Source organism: Grampus griseus (assembly GCF_964374135.1).
Source record: "Grampus griseus genome assembly, chromosome: 11".
NCBI lineage: Eukaryota > Metazoa > Chordata > Mammalia > Artiodactyla > Delphinidae > Grampus > Grampus griseus.
Window position 1 is genome coordinate 90,631,259 of NC_139005.1, and position 10,328 is coordinate 90,641,586.

A 10,328-nucleotide genomic window follows, 5' to 3' on the forward strand; every position below is an offset into this window, starting at 1 on the left:
GATACTCGGTGGGTTGCCCACCCCCACCGCTGGCTAGGCTGGACGGCCGCCACTCGTGCTCACACATGCGCAGTGGGGCGCGCTGCGCCGCTGAGCTCAGACAGGTGTGCCACCTGCTTGCACGGCCATTCCAGCCATCTGTCCTGGGACCTGACCTGAGCCCCTGGGAGACTGGGGGCCTCTCCCCTTTCCCTGCAGCTCCCCAGCTCTCCCAGATCCTCCCCTCCATCCCCACCACATGCCTGCTGTGGGCCCTGCCTGGCCTGGGCCTTTCCATGCCTCACAGCGGTCCTGCGGGGTTGATGGTTTTGACCACTGCTTACAAGTGGGAAACTGAGGCCGGGGCACGCCAGGACCAGTCACACCCTAAGTAAGGGAAAAGCGGGACCTGTTCCTCTTGGCACCGTTGCCTCTCCCCTGTGCTTGCCCCTCCTCCAGGTGAGCGACAGCGAGCCAGGGAACCCTCAGTCGGTGGCTGCAGGGGCTCGTGGCCTGTGAATGGCTAAAGTTGCCCAGTGACCCGTTCTTTGCTGCGTGTGTGTAGGAGCGCCGGCTGCGCACCAGGCATGATTCTAGGTGCTGGGAATACAGAGGTGAACGGGCCTGGTGAATGGGTCACGTGGAGGGAAGGGGGCAATATAGACAGGTGTAAGTTGCAAACGTGCCACCTTCTCTGAAATGAAGGAAAGGGAGACTAGTGCCAAGTGACAGGGGCTAGGAGGCCGGGGAGGGCCTCTGACCAGGACCCAAGGCTAGTGAGGTGAGGCCTGCCCAAAGAGCCCTGCCGTGAAGGTGTCCAGGCTTCCCCGGAGGGCGCAGCTCTGGACGGCCCCACCTTGAGGACCCCTCCAGAGAGAAGGCATCTGGGGCTGGGCTGGGCTGGGTGAGGGAGCCCCGGCAGGAGCCACCGGTGCTGGTCAGGCTGGGTTTCCTGGCACCAGACAGTGTCTGAGGCCACAGGTCCTGGGCCAATCACAGCAGCGGGAAGTCATGCGGCCCCACGTAAAAGAGGACCAGCTGCAGGCGGGAGCCTTGGGCTGTGGCCCCCGCGTCAGGATTAACCAGGCACCAGTGGCTCCTGCAGGGCCCTCTGCCTCGGAAATGGCATCTGGCCAGGGGTGTAGGGAGGTTGAGTGGAGGCAGGCAGGTGGGTAGGGAGGGGCCACCTGGGAGGCAGTCCCTGGAGCCTGGAGGAAGCTCTGACCAGAGCTACCTAGAAGCCCCTTAGCAGGGCCTCCACCCTCTTTGCACCCTCCCGGCTTCCCTGACCAACCCCCCACCCCCGCCCAGACCCAACCCTGGGCCTGGACGCTGACCCCACCCCCCAATCCCAGTGTCAACATCCAGCCTCTCCAGGTGTCATACAACAGCAAATCATGATGCTACCCTTCTGAGCTGTGTGACCTTAGGCAAATTACTTAACCTCTCTGTGCCTCAACTTTCTCACTTGTAAATAGGCTAATAGCAGTTGCTGCTTCATAGGGTTGTCATGAGGGTTAACTGAGAAGACCAGTACCACAACATCTGTCAAGGAAATGTTCCAAACATGTTGTCATGGATGGTACCCCCTCCGTCCAGAACGGCCTCTGCATCTGACACCCAGCCAGGGGCACTGCCCCGCCAACTCCTGGGTAATTTCAGAGACCCCAGCTCAGCCTCTGGTATTGCTCTCCCAGCTCTCAAGGGTGCTCGCTGCCTCCCAGACAGCAGTTCCAACAACAGGGCCCTTGTGCCCCTCTCTTGGGTCTGAGCTGCTGCCCCTGAGTGGGGCCGGAGTGTCTTGATCCCGGCAATGAGAGAGAGGCAGGATCTGCCCGCTGGTCCTGGATTGGGCTCTGCTGACGCACAGTGGGGAGCTTTGGGAAGCGCCCCCAACCCCTTCTCCACGGGTGACCCTGGCTCAGGACAGTGTCCCACAGCGACCGCGAGATGGCAGCAGCGCTGCATGTAGCAGGGCCAGTGGGGCCGGCACCACCGAGTTGACAAGCCGGGAGGGCCGGCAAAAGGGAGCTCTGAGTGCCTCCTGCGAAGCCCGGGGGCACTCGTTCCTGTGGGCCTGCTCAGCGGACGCCGAGTTCAGACCCCTGTGTATGTCTAGTTCTACCTGTATAGGCAGAAAAGCACAAGTTTACACCAACAACCCCAATCACAACCCAATATCAGAGATTCCTTCTAGTTTTCCCCGTTCCCTATGACCCCCTTCGATAACAGTGAGAAGCCTGGTTCCTGCTGCCCTTTGTGTACAGACTTACTTGCTCAGTCCCATCAGTAGCCAGTCTCCCACTGCCCCCGCTGCCCCGGCCCTGTAGGTGTCCTCACCTTGTTTGGGTCCCGACATCCCTGGATGGACCACCAGAGCCCCTGCTCAGACTTTTCCTCACCCAGTGCAGGCTCCAACACCCCACTAGGGGCCACTGCAGCCCAGCCCCGCCTCAAGGCAGCTGCCTGCCTTGCCTGGTCCCATCTGATGGCTTTAAACCAATTATTCAGGACAGGAGTGGAAGAGGAAGAGGAGATTTCACATTAAGAAGAACGATCAGACTCCAAAGTGATGTCTGAGTCCCGCTGTCTCCTCAAACCATCCAAATGTTTGTGCAAACCTAGTATTGACACCTCCAAACTACCCCTGCCTACCTCTTGCATCAGAAAACACCACAAAAGTCCTTGGCCAGTGTATTAGTGTGCTAGGGCTGCCATAGCAGAGTTCCACAGACTGAGGGCTTAAACAACAGAAGTATATTATCTCGTAATTCTGGGGCATGGAGGTTAAGGTGCTAGCAGGCTGTTTGCCCTGAGGCCTCTCTCCTTGGTTTGCAGATGGCCGTTTTCTCCCTGTGTCTTCACATGGTCTTCCCTCTGTGTGTATCTGTGTCGTCATCTCCTCTTCTTACACAGTCATACTGGATTAGGGCCCATCCTAGTGACCTCACATTACCTTAATTACCTCTTTAAAGACCCTATCTCCAAATACAGTCACATGCTGAGGTCTTAGGGGTTAGGACTTCAACAGCTGAAGTTGAGGGAGACACAGTTCAGTCCACAGTTGGTCAGATATACAAAGTCCTGGCCCCTCTGGCCATCCTCCCAGGGCATAACCACTCTGCTCTGGACCCAATCCTAGAACAGCATCACCTCTGCCCTACACTGGCTCTGCAGAGGAGTGACCACATGTAACACCCACCTCCACACCCCTGTTAGGGAGTTGAGGGTGGTTTGATCCATCCTTGGGCCAACCTGGCCTTGGGAGCCCAGGAAGGGCCAGCCACTGGGACCAGGAGCAGAGCAGAACAGGAAGGAGGTGGAGGCGAGGAGGCCACAGGCACCCAGAGCCTGGGCTAGGGGCTGTCCTGGTCCCCACTGCCACCTACTATGTTTTAGAGCAGCTCCAAGGCAGCGAGCTGGCAGGGCCCTCTTCTGCCCGCCCTGGGCAGCAGGACCAAGCTAGGGAAGCAGCCTCACATGGCCCCATCTTCTCCCTTTGCCTCTGGCTCAGGAATCTTGTGGCCTCTCCCTGCCCCTGCCCTAGGGCAGCCTGCACCCCTCTTCCTCCCAGAGTCCAGGCTGGGCCGCTGTGGTATCACAGACAGGGAAACAGTGGCCCAGGGAGGGGAGGGGCCTCTCTGCCCCAGAAGAGGCAGCCCTCAGTCCAGCCTGAGAGCTCAGCGAGGCCAGGGTGGAGGCCTTATTTGTCCGGCAGAGGCTGTGTGGCCCCAAGCCCTGGCGGGAGATCAGCAGACACAGCTTCTGGCCCACACCACCACTGATTTACAGTTTGACTTGAGACAAGCCCTTTCCTGCCTGGGCCTCAGTTTCCCCAACTATGAACCAAGGAGATTGATTAAATGACCCTGAGGCTTCCTCCCACTCTGCTCTTCTGCTCCCTCAACCCCCAAATTCCACAATCCTCCCTCTGGGAAAAAAAATGGGAGGCTACAAATCCTCGTAACAGAAGTGGCAACATGGGGTCCCAGGGTTCTTCTCCCGCTGCAGGAACCACAGGAGTGGGAAAATGCCTGCTGGCCAGGTCAGCAGACATGGAAGGCCCTGGGCCACCTCCTTGCTAGCACACCGGTTGCCCCCTGGGGAGCTCGGGCTGGACGTGCCCTTTAGTCTGCAGGAGCTTCCGGCCACCTGCAGGAGGGGGGCTGCCAGGGTGAAGCAAGGCAGGGTCCCTTCTCAGGCCTAGAGTGATGCAGAGACTTGGTCAAAGCCACACAGCAAATCTGTGGCAGAATCAGGACTAGAATCCAGGTCCCCCATGGAGCCTGCGCAGCAGGGAGCAGGGAAAGGACGGTAGCTGGGAGTCCCTCTGTGGAAACACCTCCTGGCCCCTTGTACGCACCCCTGGCTCCCCCAGAATGTTAATGCTCCCCAACTGGTCTGCAGGTTATAAACCTTCTCCCACCAAGGACCTCCTTTATCACGGTTTCCCCAGGACCTGAATTTGCACGTTTTTTGTTGGTCTTGGTTTTTTGCCTACAGAACACTTTGCAATGCAATGAGGAGTTAGTATACTTTACCTTTTGTGCATCATAATTGGACTGCATCGCCTACCGAGGCAGTTTCTCATTCCAGCCAGACGTGCCCCAGCAGCTCGTTCTTGGGAACTAACTGTACAGCCTGTTTGTCCAGCCCCACTGGGCCTGCCCGCTGTTTGGGGCAGTCCCACGACCTAAAGGGGCAGGGGATGAGGACAGCTGAGCTCACCATCGGCCAGGGCACCCGCCAAGCTCCCACAGGCCTCGGCCTTCACCTTCACCACACGTGGCCATTCTTTTTTTTTTTTAATTAATTTATTTATTTTTGCCTGTGTTGGGCCTTTGTTGCTGTGTGTGGGCTTTCTCTAGTTGTGATGAGCGGGGGCTACTCTTCGTTGCGGTGCGCGGGCTTCTCCTCGCGATGACTTCTCTTGCTGCGGAGCATGGGCTCTAGGCGAGCGGGCTTCAGCAGTTGTGGCACGTGGGCTCAGTAGTTGTGGCTCACGGGCTCTAGAGCGCAGGCTCAGTAGTTGTGGCCCACGGGCTTAGTTGCTCCGTGGCATGTGGGATCTTCCCAGACCAGGACTCGAACCCGTGTCCCCTGCATTGGCAGGCGGATTCTCACTGCGCACGTGGCCATTCTTGACCCCTGGCTTCTGCACTGGTCTCTCCCTTGTGGACACAGTCTGCTCCCACTTCCCACCTCAACTCTGTGTTACTGAGTCCAAGCTCATACTGCTCACCACACAACAGGCCAGTAACTCGAGAGATGAGTTGTTGGGGCAAAGAATAGTGACTTTATTCTGAAAGCCAGCAGAACAAGAAGATGCTGCCTAGTGTCCCAAAGAACCGTCTTACCGGGGTTTGAATTCAGGCTTCTTTTATACTAAAAGGGGAGGGGGCGTGGCTGGTTGTTGTAAACTTCTTGGTGCCGGAAACCTTTATTCTTGCAGCTTATAGATCTGGTCGATGTTCCTATAAACCTCCAACAAGACAAATGTTATTCTGTGTTCTGCAACTTTTTAGCTCTATATGAATGGAAAAGTGTTATACCTGTAAAGGTCAGAGCCTTGAGAATAGGTTATCCCGTATATTTCAGGTTATAGACAACATTCTTTTAGTGATTAACGTGTAGCAAAAGCAATAGAATACACAGGTTAAAGGAAACAGATCCAATATGGAGTCAGATTTGTTCTTCCCTCTGACACCTGCAAACCCAGACTCTCAAATTGTTTGAGTCCCATTTGCCTCACCCTCCCTGGCACTTGGAATCTTAGCTTTTAGACCCCAAGTTGCGGTGAGAAGACCCATCCCCTCTCTCCCTCACCCCTCCCCGGTTACTCTCCCACCGCGTTCTCTACCCATTGCCCACCGACTGAGGATCAAGAATGGGTACTGCTGAGCCTTCTCAGATGTTGCCATGGGGCTTGAGGGCCAGACAGGGGCAGTCAGAGACCTCCAGGTGCGAACGCCCAATGCCTTCCATTCCCTCCTCCATCTCTCGGAGTCCCTCTCCCCCCATCTGTGCACCACCGATCCATCCACCATCCTGCCACTCATTCATCCAACACAAATGCCAGTACAGCCTCCTTCCGTCGCCCGTCTATCCAGACTGCATAGACACCTGCCACACAGGGGACATCAAGAGCCACCAATGAGGGCCACAGAAGCAGGGACATCACACAGAAAGGACCACGGCAGCGCCACCTGATAAGAGATGAGGCCCTTTCTGTGTTTCTTGTCCCCACCATAGCCCACCAGAGAAGAAAGGGACCCAAAGGACAGGGGGAAGGGGGGTAAAGGAGCAGGCCACCCCACCCCCTCCAAGTCTCTCCAGTAAGGCCCTGGGAACTGAGGAGGTGGGTGTTCAATCAGATGTGAGATTTAACTTTGGACTTTTTCATGCTTGAAAGTAACAAGAAAGTTAACAAAACCGCCAGAGGTGTCAAAAAGGCTGCAAAAAGGCTGCAAATGGGAGGCTGGGCTCCATCAAAGGCAGGAGTAGGAGAAAATGAACAGAAGTCATGGTCAGGTTTGTGAACTGTGACTTGGGATCTGCAAGCTTGGAGAGGGAGCTAGGGAGAGCGGAATTGCTCTGTGTGTCAGCGGGAGATGAATCCTACAGTTCCAATGCCCCCTGGTAGAGGGGAGGGGAGCCCAAAGACAAGCGAAGGGGAGGAGGAGAGAGGAGCCGAGGTGACCAGGCAAAGGGTTGGGGGAAGATCTGGAGATGAACTACTGGACTGGGGGAGGGGAGGGAACAGAGTATCCCCAAAAGGTCTGGAAGAATAGACTTATCTAAGATGCCCTGTGAAGTGTCCTCTGTGTGGGACCTGATATCACCCCTCTCTATGACCCCGAGATCTATGTTCCACTCACCAGTATTTGTCAAGAGGAGGGTTTTATGGAAATGGAGAAGGGGTGAAGTTTCATGTCTGAGTCAGCACAGTACTGAGCAGAAATCGCTCAGGAAGAAGGAAGAATGGCAGGGGAAGTGGTGAAAACATAAGTGTCCAGGGATCTCTGAAACTGTGGAGGCTTTTGGACTTTTACTGGACATAAAGTTAGAAGATTAAAGCATCAACTCTGCCTTCCCCCCAGTGATTTCCTCACACACAATCAGAATCAATCTCAAAAGGCGAATCTGACCATGTTTTATAACACCTGCACCCCCAAGCCCCAACACACACACCTAAAACCCTTCACTTGTTCTTGAGTTAAAGACCCACTTCCTGGCCCATCCCGCAAGGCCTCTGGGGTCTGGGCCCTGCCACCCTCTCCAGATTCTCTGCACTCTAGACATACAGGCTGGCTTTCTCACCTCAGAAGTTTCATACCCTACTGACCACAGGGCCTTTGTACATGCTGTTCTCTCTAGCACTGCCCCACCCCAACCCCAACCCCCAGTTAACTCACTCACCCTTCAGGGCTCAGCTCAGACAAGCCACTCCTGAGCTCCTGACCAAGTCATCCACCCATCTTGGAATTTACCACCATGATTACAGAGGCAAAGAGGAATGGAACAACCACAACATGGCTCAGAGTCCACACCTTAGAACGATCATGATTCATGCCCTGGCACTGGGCACACGTTCCCTGAGTACATCTGAATCCCCAACAAAGTGAAGGTCTGTCATCGAGGGGGCAGGGGGATGGCTGTTAAGTAGACAACCAACAGTGTCTGCACCCTCTTGCAGGGGTGGAGGGGGGCTATCATGTATTCTGGAAAGTGATGCAATGGGCAGAAGCACGAATGAACTCACCATGTCTCAGGTCTGGACTCACACTGGCCTGATGAGGTTGTGGACTGTGTGAGGTATGATGGAGCCTCATTACTGGACAGCTTTTTTTTAATCCAGGTAAACTGCAGGTCAAATCATGTCCCCTGGGACACACAAAAAACCCACACAGCAAAACCTCCCACCTCAGCAACAAGTGAGGCTTTTTATCTCATCCTCCGACAGAATCCTGGTAAAGACCAGTACAGAGTCATAGACTAGTGCCATTCAGCTAATCCCTGTATCTGACACCAGTCTGCTTGCTCACCTCCAGCGATGGGATACCCACCAACTCCCATAGAAGCCCATTCCACCTGACCAGACCCCCACCACCGACCCATCATTAAACCATAAAATCTAATTGGCATATTGTTTAATGGGAACAGAGTTTCAGTTGGGGATGATGAAAAAGTTCTGGAGGTGAATGGTGGTGACGGTTGCCCAAGAATGTGAATGTACTTAGTGCCACTGAAAGGTACACTTAAAAATAGTTAAAATGGCCTTTCTGCCCGTGGACGCCGCTGAGTAAGCATCGTTGACGTCTCCCCCCCCCCCCCCCCCCGCCTCCACTACCGTCATGTCTAAGTCAGAGTCACCCAAAGAGCCCAAACAGCTGAGGAATCTCTTCATCGGAGGTCTGGGCTTTGAAACAACCGATGACAGTCTGAGGAGCCATTGTGAGCAGTGAGGAGTGCTCACAGACTGTGTGGCGATGAGGGATCCAGACACCAGGCGCTCCAGAGGCTTCGGGGTTGCCACATATGCCACTGTGGAGGAGGTAGACGCGGCCATGAATGCAAGGCCACACAAGGTGGGTGGAAGAGTTGTGGAACCAGAGAGGGCCGTCTCAATAGAAGATTCTCAAAGACCTGGTGCCCACTCAACTGTGAAAAAGATTTTTACTGGTGGCATTGAAGAAGACACTGAAGAACATCACCTAAGAGATTATTTTGAACAGTGTGGGAAAATTGAACGGACTGAAATCATGCCTGATCGAGGCAGTGGCAAAAAGAGAGGCTTTGCCTTCGTAACCTTTGATGACCATGACTCTGTAGACAAGATTGTCATTCAGAAATACCACACTGTGTATGGCCACAACTGTGAAGTAAGGAAAGCCCTATCTAAGCAAGAGACGGCTAGTGCCTCATCCAGCCAAAGAGGTCGAAGTGGTTCTGGAAACTTTGGTGGTGGTCGTGGAGGAAACTTCAGTGGTCGAGGTGCCTTTGGTGGCAGCTGTGGTGGTGGGGGATGTGGTGGCAGTGGATGTGGTGGCAGTGGAAATGGCTATAAAGGATTTGGTAATGATGGAAGCCATTTTGGAGGTGGTGGAAGCTACAATGATTTGGGCAGTTACAACCATCAATCTTCAAATTTTGGACCCATGAAAGGAGGACACTTTGGAGGCAGAAGTTCTGGCCCCTGTGGTGGTGGAGGCCAATACTTTGCCAAACCCCGAAACCGAGGTGGCTATGGCGGTTCCACCAGCAGCAGTAGCTACGGCAGTGGCAGGAGGTTTTGATGACTGCCAGGAAACAAAGCTTAGCAGGAGAGGGGAGCCAGAGGAGTGACAGGGAAGCTACAGGTTACAGCAGATCTGGGAACTCAGCCAAGCACAGCGCTGGCAGGGCCTGGCTGCTACAAAGAAGACATGTTTTAGACAATACTCACGTGTATGGGCAAAAAAACTCGAGGACTGTATTTGTGACTAATTGTATAAAAGTTTATTTTAGTTTCTCTTCTGTGGAAAGTGGAAAGCATTCCAACAAAGGGTTTTAATGTAGAATTTTTATTTTTTTGCACCCATGCTGTTGATTGCTAAATGTAATAGTCTGATCGTGACGCTGAATAAATGGGCCTTTTTTTTAAATGTGCTGTGTAAAGTTAGTCTACTCTGAAGCCATTTTGGTAAACTACCCCAACAGTGTGAAGTTAGTATTCCTTCAGAGTGATGCCAGGTTCCATTCAAAATTTATTTAAAACCTGCTCTGGTGGAGAAGCTATTGTCTTCCGAAACCTTGGTGTAGTTGAACTGACAGTTACTGCGTTGTGACCTGGAGTTCACCGTGAAGAGGGTCACCCAAGAAAAGTCATGGAGTTTTTTGATTATTAATATGATTGTTGGCACACCCTATGCAATATATCTAAATTGGATTATGGTACCAGATATAGATGGGAGTGAAGCTTGTGTATCATCCATTATCACGTGTAATAAATAAACAATTGAATACCCTCTTGAAAAAAAAAAAGGTTAAAATGGTAAATTTTATGTTATGTAGTTTTACCATAATTTAAAAAAAAAAAGTGCTCTGGACTTCAAAACTTACAAGCTTGTGTGGCTTTGAGTACTTTTATTTATTTTTATTAATTTTATTGGAGTATAAGTGCTTTACAGTGTTGTGTTAGTTTCTACTGTACAGCAAGGTGAATCAGCTATACGTATACATATATCCCCTCTTTTTTGGATTTCCTTCCCATTTAGGTCACCACAGAGCACTGAGTGAAGTTCCCTGTGCTAAACAGTAGGTTCTCATTAGTTATCTGTTTTACACTCAGTATCGATAGTGTATAGATG

General features: G+C 53.1%; 1 protein-coding gene across 1 annotated transcript; it reads left to right on the forward strand.

Annotated features, from left to right (window-relative positions):
• Positions 1–8,333: 8,333 nt before the first annotated feature.
• On the forward strand, positions 8,334–9,690 carry LOC309829571 (heterogeneous nuclear ribonucleoprotein A1-like; the record flags this gene model as incomplete). The annotated part of the gene is given in 2 exon segments (XM_082665560.1): positions 8,334–8,441; positions 8,445–9,690. Coding segments are annotated over 2 exon segments (939 nt in total). The 3' UTR covers positions 9,276–9,690.
• Positions 9,691–10,328: the final 638 nt, after the last annotated feature.